Source organism: Eutrema salsugineum, unplaced genomic scaffold, assembly GCF_000478725.1.
Source record: "Eutrema salsugineum unplaced genomic scaffold, Eutsalg1_0 scaffold_16, whole genome shotgun sequence".
NCBI classification, from domain to species: domain Eukaryota; kingdom Viridiplantae; phylum Streptophyta; class Magnoliopsida; order Brassicales; family Brassicaceae; genus Eutrema; species Eutrema salsugineum.
Window position 1 is genome coordinate 3828977 of NW_006256858.1, and position 12886 is coordinate 3841862.

At 37.3% G+C, this 12886-nt stretch overlaps 2 protein-coding genes across 4 annotated transcripts; both read left to right on the top strand.

The window, feature by feature from the left end:
* The first annotated feature begins 2341 nt into the window (after positions 1-2341).
* Positions 2342-7501, top strand: LOC18020980. 2 transcript variants are annotated; one of them, XM_006404223.2, is made up of 13 exons: positions 2342-2740; positions 3056-3191; positions 3426-3562; positions 3657-3858; positions 3949-4187; positions 4281-4392; positions 4476-4620; positions 4742-4884; positions 4977-5146; positions 5249-5539; positions 5642-5697; positions 5810-6024; positions 6109-7501. In XM_006404223.2, exons 1-13 carry the CDS (start codon positions 2528-2530, stop codon positions 7320-7322), a joined length of 3273 nt encoding a protein of 1090 aa, XP_006404286.1. In that variant the 5' UTR covers positions 2342-2527; the 3' UTR covers positions 7323-7501. The 2 variants fall into 2 exon arrangements, with proteins under 2 accessions (XP_006404286.1, XP_024013424.1); XM_024157656.1 differs by lacking the exon at positions 2342-2740 and having other exon boundaries at positions 3426-3566.
* Positions 7502-7969: 468 nt separating this feature from the next.
* LOC18020981 lies at positions 7970-12570 on the top strand. 2 transcript variants are annotated; one of them, XM_024157736.1, is made up of 5 exons: positions 7970-9666; positions 10031-11011; positions 11386-11611; positions 11868-12010; positions 12177-12570. In XM_024157736.1, the coding sequence occupies exons 1-5, from the start codon at positions 8287-8289 to the stop codon at positions 12417-12419; spliced, it is 2973 nt and encodes a 990-aa protein (XP_024013504.1). In that variant the 5' UTR covers positions 7970-8286; the 3' UTR covers positions 12420-12570. The 2 variants fall into 2 exon arrangements, with proteins under 2 accessions (XP_024013504.1, XP_006404287.1); XM_006404224.2 differs by having other exon boundaries at positions 12174-12489.
* Positions 12571-12886: the final 316 nt, after the last annotated feature.

Below are 12886 nucleotides of genomic sequence, written 5' to 3' on the forward strand. Positions count from 1 at the left end.
GTGTTTTGAAAATTTTGTTTGATGAATTAAATAGTTAAACCTCTTTAAATGAATACTATTTTTTTTATCTAACAGACTAAATTTTTCAATAAATTCAAAATTTTAATATAAAGTTCAAGTAAATAATAATGCAGTGGGTATCGCAGTTTTTTAACTCAATAAAGTTGAATTTGCTAATTATTTTTTATTCTTTACAATCCTTTAACTAATTCATAGTGATTAATTTGTTCTCTCTTAAAATATCTCAAAATGTGTTATTATCTCTTTAATTATCTTTTAATTAAATAAATTTAACAGTTTTTTTTAATGAAAACCATGAATTTCCAGTAAACTTTTCTAAGCTGAAAAAATTATCTAATCCTTAACAACACGCGCCTTTTTCACGATATCAGTGACTGCTAAGAGCATCTCTAACCAGACCTTTATTTTAAGGGTGATAAATCTCTAAAATGAGAGTTTGAGGATGCATTACTCCAATGGTAAAACCTCAAATTTATTTTAAAGAAATTTTATATTTTACATTATGGTCCTTAATTTTCATAATAATTAACTATAATGATAAAACTTTCATAAATAAATATAAAATATATTTCTTATGTATTTACCAGATTATTAAAATTGTAGTATGGTTTATTTTGTGTAATATTTATGTGTTTACGCAATTTTAGTTTTTTTGTGTTGATTTCTTTTGTGTATTTTGATGTATTTTTATTATGTTTATTTATAATAATGTCATTTAATATATCTTTTATAGTGGTAATTTTAATATTAAATTTTAAGTATTTATTTGATTTTTTTTAATGATATTTAAATTTATAAAAATACATTTTACATTTAGAAGATATCTAATTGTATGGATTAAAATGAAAAGAAAAACAAAAGGTAGGTTTACTGATAAGATATATAATTATAGGGACTAAAAAATAAAGTAAACAATGTTTTAAAGGTCTTTAGATCCTCAAATTTGAGGTTTTACTATTCAAAAACTCAAAATTTGAGAGTTTAAGAGTTGGATTGGAGTACAAAAAACTTCAAAGGTTTAGGTTGGAGATGTTCTTACAACCCTACAAGCTATTACTATCAGAATCGAATTTGAGGAGGGAAAATATAATTTTAAAAAGTTTGTGTATTTTTATAGATTAAAAAAATAGTCTGTGTGGATTTCTGGCAATACAAAAAGTTTGTGTGGATTTCTGGCAAAATTAAATAGTTGATGTATTTTTTTAGCATTTTTTTCTACAAAAAATTAACGCTGTTTATTGATTCCGTTATGTATGTTAACGGTCGTGAAATCAGAGGAGAGAAAATGAAACTTTAAAAAATTTATGTATTTTTATGTATTAAAAAATTAGTTTATGTGGGTTTCTGACAACGCTAAAAAATTTCGTGAGTGATTTTTTCAAAAATTAAATAAATGATGTATTTTTTGGCATTTTTCCCGAATAGAATTGCATAGATTCTAACAATAACGATAACGACGTCGTATTCAATCAGTTAATCTGATGGTTGGCTCAGTCGCCGTCGCTGTCGTCGTCGGAGAAATCGGCCATAGAAGAGTGTCTCCAGTCGCCATGGGGACAGGGCTGCTCATTGCTCTCTCGAAGGAAACACCAAATTTTGCAGAGGATTCTGATTTTCTATCTTCTCCTCCGGACTGAAAGGTGAAATCAAGTCTTCAAACCAATTGCATTTTTCAGAACCCTAAAGTTGATCTACACTCAATCGATTTTGGCAGTTTGAATGCATAATCCCTTTTGGTGTAAAAGGAAGGCTCAGGTATGGAGAAGATTGGGTCACATGAAAAGGTAAGACTTGAAACTCCCAGAAAGTACCATCATTGATCTGAAAACTATGGTCCCATGTGTATTGAAATATTACTAAGCAGGAGGAAAACTTCAATGCTTCTTGTTGGTTTCTTGTACCATTTAGCTTCACGGAACAAGTTCTTGCACTGTTGACCCCCCCAAATAGCCCTTAATTCATCTAAAGATTTGTCTTCATTTTTGTAGTTGTGTGTTGTGCTGACTTGTCTGAAGAAGCTTATTTCTGTGTGCATGACAAAATGTTTATAAGATATTAGTAGAAAATTAAACTACAAGTTCCTTCTCCCAATGTTTTTGAAGTTTTAATAAAATATATATTCAGCAAAAGAGACAACTCCTGGAATAATAATAAATTCTTCAAGAGTTTGTCTGTTTCTTGAATTAGTCTCTCTCTCTCTCTATGTATCTTCCAATCACTGTATCTCCCATCGCTCTCATGCATACACTATCCGTTATCTCTCTTGCACAGCCATCATAGACCACAGAAGCAAGAACCCATTTTGTTTTAATCCTCTACCTCTCTCTCTCTCTTTTTCTCTTCACCAACTCATTATCTCTACAATGTCTTCTTCTACTTTGTCCAGAATAATCCCAGTGAAGCCCATTGCTCTGTTTCGCTTATAAATTTATTTCCTGTCTTAATGATTGCATCGTAAGGAGTTTCGAGCTTGAGAGTTTTAGCTTCATTTTTTTTTTTTTGAGAAATGGGTCTGCTTCGAAGTGCATGGCTTCTTTTGCTTTTCTGGGTTGTCGTCTCCTCATTTTGTTTAAGGTTTCATCACTGTTATGGTTCAAAGCTCTCTGTTAAGTTCTTGAAAGCACCTCCTCCTACTTCTAGATTTAACTCAGCCAAATTTTCCTTTCAAGCGTTTGAGGATGGAAACAGAACTTGCTCAAGCTGCAAATTCCGTTGCAAGGTTGAATTTATTTCCTATGTTTCGTTTCTTGCAAGGCTTTCCAATTCTAATTTGGACTTGAGTGCTAAGTCTGCAAATCAAGACTTGTAATAGCTTAGTGAATTTTGGCTTGACTGCCTATTTAGCTTTTCTGAATGGCCAAACATATTGGTTCTGTATAAGAGATCTAGAGCTTTTGCCAATAAAAGAAGTTTTCGATTTCTACTTTGTGTTTTGACATGATAGGATTTTCATTATTTAAACAAACTTCATGAAGTTGTAATTATAGATGAACAAGTCACTCCTATTGATGGAAAAATGATGTGTTCTCTGCAGCTAGATGACCACTTTAGTGTCGATTGCCATCGAAGAAAAGTATCCTACTCGAAGTTGCTGGACGGGAATCATACACTTGAGGTCTGCGCAAATAGGATGCCTGGATTTGGCTGCAGTATCTATAACTGGGCTGTTGGTATAGAAACAACTCTTACACCTCTCTGATTCTCTTCCTGGAATTTTCTTGTTTGAAATAGATCAGAGTTGTTTTGTTTGTGTGGCTTCTCGCAGTATCCTCCCTCATGTCTCTCTTTGGCTGAATACACATTTCATTTATAAAAACCATTACTATAATTGGTCCTTGTATTGCTAGAATGTGTTGGATTTTAGACTTTCTTTCCTTATTTAAGCTCCAAAATTGTGTATGCAGATACGGTTTCTCCTACGGCCTTTGTAACTGCATCAATGCCATTTACAAGTGCACAAAACGTGTCTGTTAATATTACTTTTACTGAGCCATGTATTGGTGGAGGAGGTTTCACATGTTCATCTGTGAATGCCTGCGACGTGAGTACGTAGCCTTATTTACATTCATCCCAATCTTAATGAGCTTTCCTCTTCTTGTTCTGTACTCTTAACACGGTTTAAAATTATGTAACAGCTTCTCGTCTATGGTGCTGGCCAAGTTATACCGTCTTCATTCACCGTTCTTGAGAAATATCTCAGATACTCATTACTTGTGGCATTATCTCCTGATGCTCAATATGGAAGGATTGTGTTGGTGATGAACAAGAGTTTCTGTTCTGATACAGCTGGTAACAGTTTTAAAAGAGCTTTGGGTTCGCGTTTCTTTGTCCATTATGGTAAGTGTCTTTACCCTTTTCTATCCGCTTCGTTTCGTTTAAGACTAAGAGCTTTAAGGGATAGTGATATTCAACTTTCTTGGCATCTAGATCGAAGAAACGTTTTTGTCAACCTTCGAACTCATGTCCCGGAGAAGTTACTGAAGCTAAACAACCAAACTAGGACGGTGCAGGCAACCAATGATAACGACAAGCTGAATGTTTACTTGTATTTTTCGGAACCGGTACTGAATTCTTCAGCTGAAATCCTTAGACTACTAAGCACAAACCAAGGTGATTTGCTTCCTATTGATGGAAAAACCAACGAGAATCGCCGTTTTGCGTTTATGGTTTGTGCTTCTGCTGCTTTTTTTTCCCAAGGTTATTTGGTGCTATCGTTCGTGTTGATCCCTTTATGTAACATTCACACACTTTTTCTTCAGGTCACAAATACATCACGGCGTGCTATAGTCACGGTGAGACTTGACTCGAATTCAATAAGAAGCAGACATGGGACACCTGCATCTCCAACTGCACCACTGACTTTTCTTTATGGTGAGTTAGTGATTATATTTGGTTTTCGAAAGGTCTTATTTTGCTTCTCTCCTTGAACGAAACATGTATGTGCATGATGTTAGATACCGAGAGACCTCATGTTCTATTGAACACAACATCTGGTGTGAGAACAAGAAAGCACACCATCCCTGTCTGGATAAAATTCATGAAGCCAGTTTTTGGGTTTAACTCCTCATTTGTATCGATCTCAGGTGGATATCTTGATAGGTTAGTGGTCTTGTGTTTGTTCTAGCCTCTTGATTTGATTTATTTTTTTTTCCCATAGTTTTGATGCTAAGTGATTTTACTTGGGACTTTTCTCTTCTTTTGTTTTTCCACTTAATGCTAGCTTTGAGGAACTGAGTGGAAGCATATACATTGTATATGTAAAAGCCAACACAAGCAAAATTTCTGTTAAGATTGCTGAAAATGTTACTCAAGATGTTGCAGGAAACAAAAATCTCGCATCCAACATTCTAGAAGTGAAACATTGTAAGCATTTTAACCACTTTGTATATGTTTTCAAGCGTAATTTTGTCTTCCTCCTTCGGCCAATGATTTTCAAATGTTGTACTTAATTGCAGATTCTGAGCCTGTGATATCTTCTGTGGTTTCTTGGTTATCAACTTACATTTTCTTGGTGACATCTTTCGTTGCGGGACTCCTCACTCTTTCAACCACAAGCCTTTATTCTCTCGGAGCATTTCCAAGACCATCTCCTTATCTGATATCAGACCCCACGAGGAATCTTTTCGTATGAGTTTCACTTTTTATAAACAATACATTATATATATTGCCTTACTTTTGTTTCTTGCAAACCACACAATTAATCAACGGCATTGTGGTTTTAATGCAGAGAACTGCCTGTCACATTCAGTTTTTTGCACTCTCGAGATGGCTACCGGTGACATTGCCTGTTGATTACTACGAATTTGTGAGAGGCATTCAGTGGATAATCCCTTATTTTCCTCTACCATGGGAAACTAAGCACCACGAACAGATCATGGTGGCTTCAAGTCCTTACATTGGTCCACATTCCTTCATTTCTAAGACGGACAACAACAGGACTAATCTGCAGACAACAACCAACGCTGAGTCAGTATACGGATTGCCACTTACTGCGATGGAGTACAGATTATTCTTTGAGGTAAAAAGGATCACTCTTATCCCAGCAACTTCTTCTTTTTTGCTTCTACTCTCTTTTTAGTACCTTTTTGTTCATGTTTTGATACGGTATGAGTGTTAACAGACCCCAAATCTTAAGCCAGAGGCAGAACATGTGCTTGGTCTACCGAACTTAACAGTGTAAGTCACTACAATCCATGTTTGTACTTCTTTCTTTTTATGCACGTTTCATTTCAGCATTAGTTGATTACATTTGAATTAAGAGGAATCATTCCGTTCTTCTTTCTTGTAGGTGGAGAGATTTCAATAGGATCATGTTTTGGATAGCTATAATCGGAGGCAGTTTAGTACTACTTCATATATTCTTCTCTCTGATACTGAAGTTCAAGAAAGCACACACTGAGAAGAAGAGGAGTTTCGGTGCGTTTGTCTTCCCAAGATTCGAGCTGTTTCTTCTCATTCTCGCCTTACCCTCCATTTGCAAAGCTGCAAGGAGCCTCATACAAGGTACTGTTAATACCGGCCTTGAAATTATCAGTTTAGTTTGAACAAATCTCTGTTAACACTTGCACTGAATTCTATCTTTCTCAGGCTATTTTAAACATAGTGGAGCTGCAGAAGCCAGTGTCATTGTTGGTATCCTTGTGCTTTGCGTAGTAGCTATTCTGCTCCTGGCATTGTTTCTCTTCCTCTCGGTTGGGATAACTTTTGGGAAGTTATTACAGTATAAAGAGATTCACCAAGAAGGCCAGAGTTTCCACTGGTACCAAGAACTCATCCGAGTGACACTTGGCCCTGGTAAAAGAGGCCAGTGGACATGGAAAACAGAACAGAACTCTATCTATCTAACTAGGTTAGGTCCGGTATTCGAAGATTTAAGGGGTCCACCAAAGTACATGCTCACACAGATCTCAGGAAGCAATCCACTCAAGCAACGAGATGACCGCATCATCGCATCAGATGATGAAACAGAAGATGCTGAAGCTCCTTGCATACAGAAACTGTTTGGGATCCTTAGAATTTACTACACGTTTCTCGAAACCGTGAAGAGGGTCTGTTTGGGGATCATCGCTGGTGCTTTCTTGGATAACGAGACTGCGAAAACTCCCATTGTGGTCTTGCTGAGCATCACTTCTTTCCAGCTATTCTTCCTTGTCCTGAAGAAGCCTTTCATCAAGAAAAAGGTACAGCTTGTAGAGATCATCTCAATAGCATGTCAAGTCGGTGTATTGGCCTCGTGTCTGATGCTCTTGGCGAAAGACTTTCCAGAGGCAAGCGGAAAGAAACTCGGGATCTTCATGGTCGTATTGTTCTTGATTGGGTTCATTACGCAGATGTGCAACGAATGGTACTCATTGTACAAACAGACGAAGCGGCTAGACCAGATCAATAGATCGTTCTTGAGTGGTCTCAAGATGTTTATCATTGGACTCGCCGCGTTGATCCTGCCTCAGAAAATGATGAAGAACAAGATCCCTGCGGCTCAGCTAGAAGGAAGAAGCAGCAGCAATGGAGGGGTTGCTTTCTCGACCCCAGATATTAACAGGTATAGAAACTCTTCTGGAAGCCGAAGCTCAGGTAGCTTGGACAAGCCATGGCTGAGACAGATTAGGGAAATGGCAAAGGCTAGCTTCACGAGAGACAGGAGCAATCCTAGTGATCCTTCAGGTAGCAAAAGTGGTTGGAGCAGTAGTATCTGGGGAACAAAGACAAGTGGAAGCTCTTCTAAGGAGTCATCTTCAGATTACAAATCCAGGCCTAAAGGACTTTACAAAGATTTAGAAGCCATTTTTGCTTCGAAGTGAATACAAATAATAATGTCATAATCTGTGTATTCAATCTTACCATGGGTTGATCAATAATCTTTGAAGTCGTCATGGTATTATTTTGCTTTTGAGGGTTACTTTGATACATTTTTAGTGTTTTTTAGTTTTGAACAAATATGGATTTACCAAATTTGAAGTTATAATCAAGTGCTTAATAAGTCGAGAATGTGTGAGTTATTTAGTTAAGGATATATCAATAATCAAATGCCAACAAAAAAAAATCAGTAATCAAATTGACAAATTGTAGAATTTTTGTTATCATCATCCTTCTTCTTTCACGAAACTATGATATATTTACCTATTTTTTAATATTTTAAATTAGAAAAAGTCAAAAATATTTTAAGTATTTAATTTTTGTCAAAAAACTACACCAATTTTTTTGTCATTGTCAGAAACTTATATAAATTATTTTTTTGATTCATAATTATAAAAAAAATTAGGTATTTCTATGGATAAAAAAATAGTTTGTATTAATTTTTGGCGAACACAAAAAAATTGTGTAATTTTTTTAACAAAATTAAATATTTTAGGTATTTTTTGACAGTTTTCCTTTTAAATTAAATTATCAGAAATTGTAGAAATATTCAGAAAATGTCATCGTTGCTGCCAATCCTGTCTTTATGCCTCGTCTCTGTTTCACCCGAAATTTTTCAGTTTCAAGGAAGAAGCTTGAAGCACAAAGACGAAACTAATCTACGAGCTTCTGTGTTGCACGATTCCAACGTAAATCTCAGTTCCCCCAATTGCTTCTTCTTTCTCAAGTACTTGGGTCGATCAATCTTCTCCTGATTGGTGATTTCGGTGTGTGCTTGGATCTGCATCAATCGGTGTGAGTATCCGTCTCCGTTTCGTTACCTACACGATCGAATTCGTCTGGAATTGATTTGACTATTACTGTTCTCGCCTGGGTCGATTTGGTTTTTTCATTTTGGTTGTGGTTCAAATGATCAATGGAGAGGAATCCTCGAGAGTCGCCTCTCTAGAGGAAAGCGGCCTCGATGCCTCTCCGGGCTCATCATTACATTACTCTTCATGTGGCGAATCAGAGTTTGAGCGGTATTGTAGTGCGAATTCGGCTTTGGGAACGCCAAGTATGTGTAGCTCCACAGGACCATTTCACGATTCGTTGGAATCTGAATTCGGCTCTTTCAAGGGAAGCTTTTTGTCTGGGGATGCCACCGAGTTTGAGAATTTTAGCTTGGGACCAAGTCTTAAGCTCTCCTCTTTGGATAAGACACGATTAGGTGATCGAGGAATCGGGTTTTCTGATGAGGGTATGTCGACGAATGGGTTTTATAATGAGAGAATTAGAAGTACAAGCAACGGGAATGTGAACACCATCATGATCCAAGAAACTGGATGTAGTGAAGATGATTTGATGGGTACTAAGGTTTGTGATGAAGCTAAAGATGAAATGGATTCCATGAATCAGTTGAGTGATGTGGATGACGATGAGCTTCATAAAAGTGGTTCAATAGATGATGAGCATTCTGATGGTGATGACTCACTTACTGATACAGGTGATCATTCTCGTAAAAAATTATATATTCCACGGAATTTGCAGTATGGAGAGGAGTCTAAAGCTGAGAAAGATAATCCTTTTCTCATCAATTCTTCCACTGCCTTTGGTACAAATGATTGGGATGAGTTTGAGCTTGAAGCCACTGAACTTGGTGACGCTCGTTTTAACTTAAGCGGATTTGAGGAGCGTGATAAAGGGTGTACTGAAAGTGAAGTGATATCCACAAAATCATTCTCTGCAGCTTTGCAAAAGCTTCCAGATGTAGCTCAATCAGGAAAAGGGCTAGAACATGCTACAAATGTAGGTGAATCTCCTGAAAATAGTGAAGATATACTAAGATCTCGAAATTTGTCTGTCTTGACCCAAAGGGAGCCAGGTGACATGGCAAGACACAGCATAACTGTCAGAGTTTCTGAAGACCTGAGTGCTGAAGTCAAAACCTTGGCGGTTCCTCAATCACTGGTTACAGATGAATCTCTTCGAGACAGTTGTGCTAGCATCAATCAAACTGAAGATAGACCTGTAGTCATGAAGTACCTTCAATCTTGTAGCGCTGACGATGTCCTAGATATTACACCAGTTGAGTTAGGAAACGTATATTCTTCAAGTGAGGTTTGCGACTTAGATGGAGATGTTTCTCTTGGACTACTTCATAAATCTTCTGAGAATTCAAAACAGCCAGATCCATTTGGAGAGTCCACCTCAGAACCGTTGTTGGCACCTTGGAACTCTGATAAGCCATCATCTACAGATTCTCATCCTGTAATAAATGCCTTACAAGTCTCTAACATCCAACCGAAGGTCAGCTGCTTCGTATATACAACATTTTTTACACTTTTTCTTTGATTGTCAGTTTATTTCTTTATCTTTGTGTTCTATTGGTTGAATATGTCCCTGGATTAGTCTGTTGGGTTTTCATGATCTGTTTCTACGTTAATGCATATCAATTAATTATCCTCCTCTCACATTTAAACAGTGTGAATCTGAGGGTTTAACTGGATGTCGTTTTACTGCGGCTGTTTCACTGCCCATTTTAAGTTAATTGTTCATTTAAGAAAGTCCCTAGAAATCTTTAAACGCCATGGAACCTACTGTATCTCCTTTTGATTTGATTCTTTTATTATTTGAATGAAGTTTTCTTGTATCCGGATTACTGATCTTGCAGAAGGAGAACACAGAACTAAACGACTTGTATGATGATTTTGTTCATGATATGGAAGAAATACTGCTCGACTCTGGTGAATCATCTGGGGCAAGGTATTCTAAGAGTGACAAGATGTTCCAGCTACAGCTCTCTCTGCCTAACAGGGATGGGGGACAAACTGCTACAACTTCTGGTCTAGATGATTCATCTCCAATAGTTTCCCAGCGATTTAGAATTGATAGAGTTGAAGTTGTCGGGGTAAAACAAAGGAAAGGTGATGTCTCGCTGAGTGAGAGACTGGTTGGGGTGAAGGAATACACAGTGTATGTCATAAGGGTTTGGAGTGGGAAGGACAAGTGGGAAATTGAAAGAAGATATCGTGATTTTTATAGTCTCTACCGGCGATTGACATCTTTATTTGCTGATCAAGGCTGGACGCTTCCTACACCTTGGGCCTCTGTGGAAAGAGAATCCAGGAAAATATTTGGAACATCGCCTAGTGCCGTTGCTGAAAGGACTGTCCTTATTCAAGATTGTTTGAATTCAGTTCTTCAGTCTCGATTTTTCCCTGCACTTCCAAATGCTCTACTTCGGTTTTTGTCCCCTCAAGATGCAAGTTCTTCTGGGTCAGATTCTATAATGTCTCCAACAGGCCCTGCTGGTATCGCTGTTGCTGCAGGTTCTTCCTATGGAAATACCATCTCGCTCATTGTTGATTTTCGACCTCACAAATCAGTAAAGCAGTTGCTAGAAGCTCAGCATTACATATGCGCTGGATGCCACATATACTTTGATGATGGAGCCACTCTCGTGCGGGACTTTGTGAAAGCTCTTGGATGGGGTAAGCCTCGGCTTTGCGAATATACTGGTCAATTGTTTTGTTCTTCTTGCCATACAAATGAAATGGCCGTCCTGCCAGCAAGAGTGTTACATCATTGGGATTTTAATCGTTATCCCGTTTCTCAATTGGCAAAATCATATCTGGACTCTATACATGAGCAGGTAATTTAGGTCTAGTGATATTTGGTACAATTTATTGGTATTCTTCTGGACACTGATTACCTTTGAAATATCTATTCGAATTTAAAAATGGATTTTTTTTCCCTCTTGCCCGAACTGAGTTCAGAGGAGAATACTTTCTTGTGCAACTTGCCTTCAGCTTGATATATGCATTTAGTACACACATAGAGTTGATACCTGTGTATCCTTACAGAATCAGCTCAAGCATATTCATTTAAACCTGTATGAAGGCAGGCCTGGGTTACTTTTGTCCCCTTTTTAGCTTCTTTGAGCCAACAGTGTTCGAAGCTTTACATATAACCTCATATACTTATTTGAAGATAATGTTGACGTCTGTGAAAAATCTTATTTTGCAGCCTATGCTTTGTGTCAGTGCGGTCAATCCTTTTCTGTCCTCGAAGGTCCCTGCACTCAATCATATTATGAGCATCCGTAAAAGAATAACCATTATGCTTCCATATGTACACTGCCCATTCCGCAAGACACTCAACAAAGGAATCAGTACTCGGAGATACCTTCTTGAGAGCACTGATTTTTTTGCTTTGAGAGATCTAATTGATCTTTCTAAAGGGCCATTTGCAGGTAAATTTCTTTTCTTTTGACCCAAAGATTTAAAGATCATCTATGTCTGCGCGCATGCTGAGCATACAGAATCCCCTTATGTTCGCTCATGCTGACAAAGCTAATGAAGTTAGATTCAGATTCCCTATTTCTCTAGCAATTTATTTTACAAGTCAACTCCATGCTGCCACTTGTTTGATGTTTTAATAGTTTTATCTATTTCATTGCATTGTAACTTTTATTCAAGAGATATAAAGACATTAACCTTGAATGGCAGCACTTCCTGCAATCGTGGAGACCGTTAGGAGGAAAATCCTGGAGCATATTACAGAACAGTGTCTTGTTTGTTGCGATGTGGGGGTTCCCTGTAATGCCCGACAAGCTTGTGACGACACATCTTCTTTGATATTTCCATTCCAGGTGAGCATATATTGCTTGCTATGACTTTAATACACATATTCTCCTGTTCTCAGTTTTTGACTTTTGATCACCATATCATAGCCTTGACGGATGTTCAGTGTCTGTATAGCCTTATGACTCAGATGTTGTGTGATCCTAAAATATAATGAAATAAAATGATTAGCAGGAAGATGAGGTTAACAAATGCCGGTCGTGCGGTTCGGTTTTCCACAAGGGATGCTTCTCAAGACTGTCAAACTGCCATTGCGGAGCACAACTAAAGCCGAACAAGAGCCTGCAAGTGTCGGAGAAGAAATCAGATTCTTCGTCGGTCTTGCCTCTACGATTCCTCTCTGGTTTATTTGGAAAGACAACGAAAGACAAAGAAAACACTATTCTGATGAGTTCACTTCCAACAAATGATCTATAGGTCTGATTCTTTTTGTATGTATGTGTTTGTGTAAACCTTGCCTTTTGTAATGTAAGCCTCAGCTTAATTTGCAACCAATTTTCGTTGCTTCTCAAGATAACAAAAATATCTGTCTAGTGAATGTATTCTACACAATTTGAGCAAAAGTAATATCGAGTAATCATAGAAATGAATCAAATGTTTATATATCACTGGAGTCTATTAATAAATTGTCCCTTCGGGGACATGGGACACTGCACAGTAATGAATTATCACACTTTCTGAGTAAGGTACCAAAGGAATTCTGGTTTATGCCTCTGCCAGTGGAGTTTTGGACAAAAAAACAATTGAGAAAACCAAAATTTGGGTTTTATGTTCAGATTTTCAGTATATTGTTCATCTGAATCTACATCATGATTGTTGAGCAATCCTGCAAAATATGCTGTTTTTGCTCTGGTTTTGACAAAATATTGAGGTCCTAAACAATC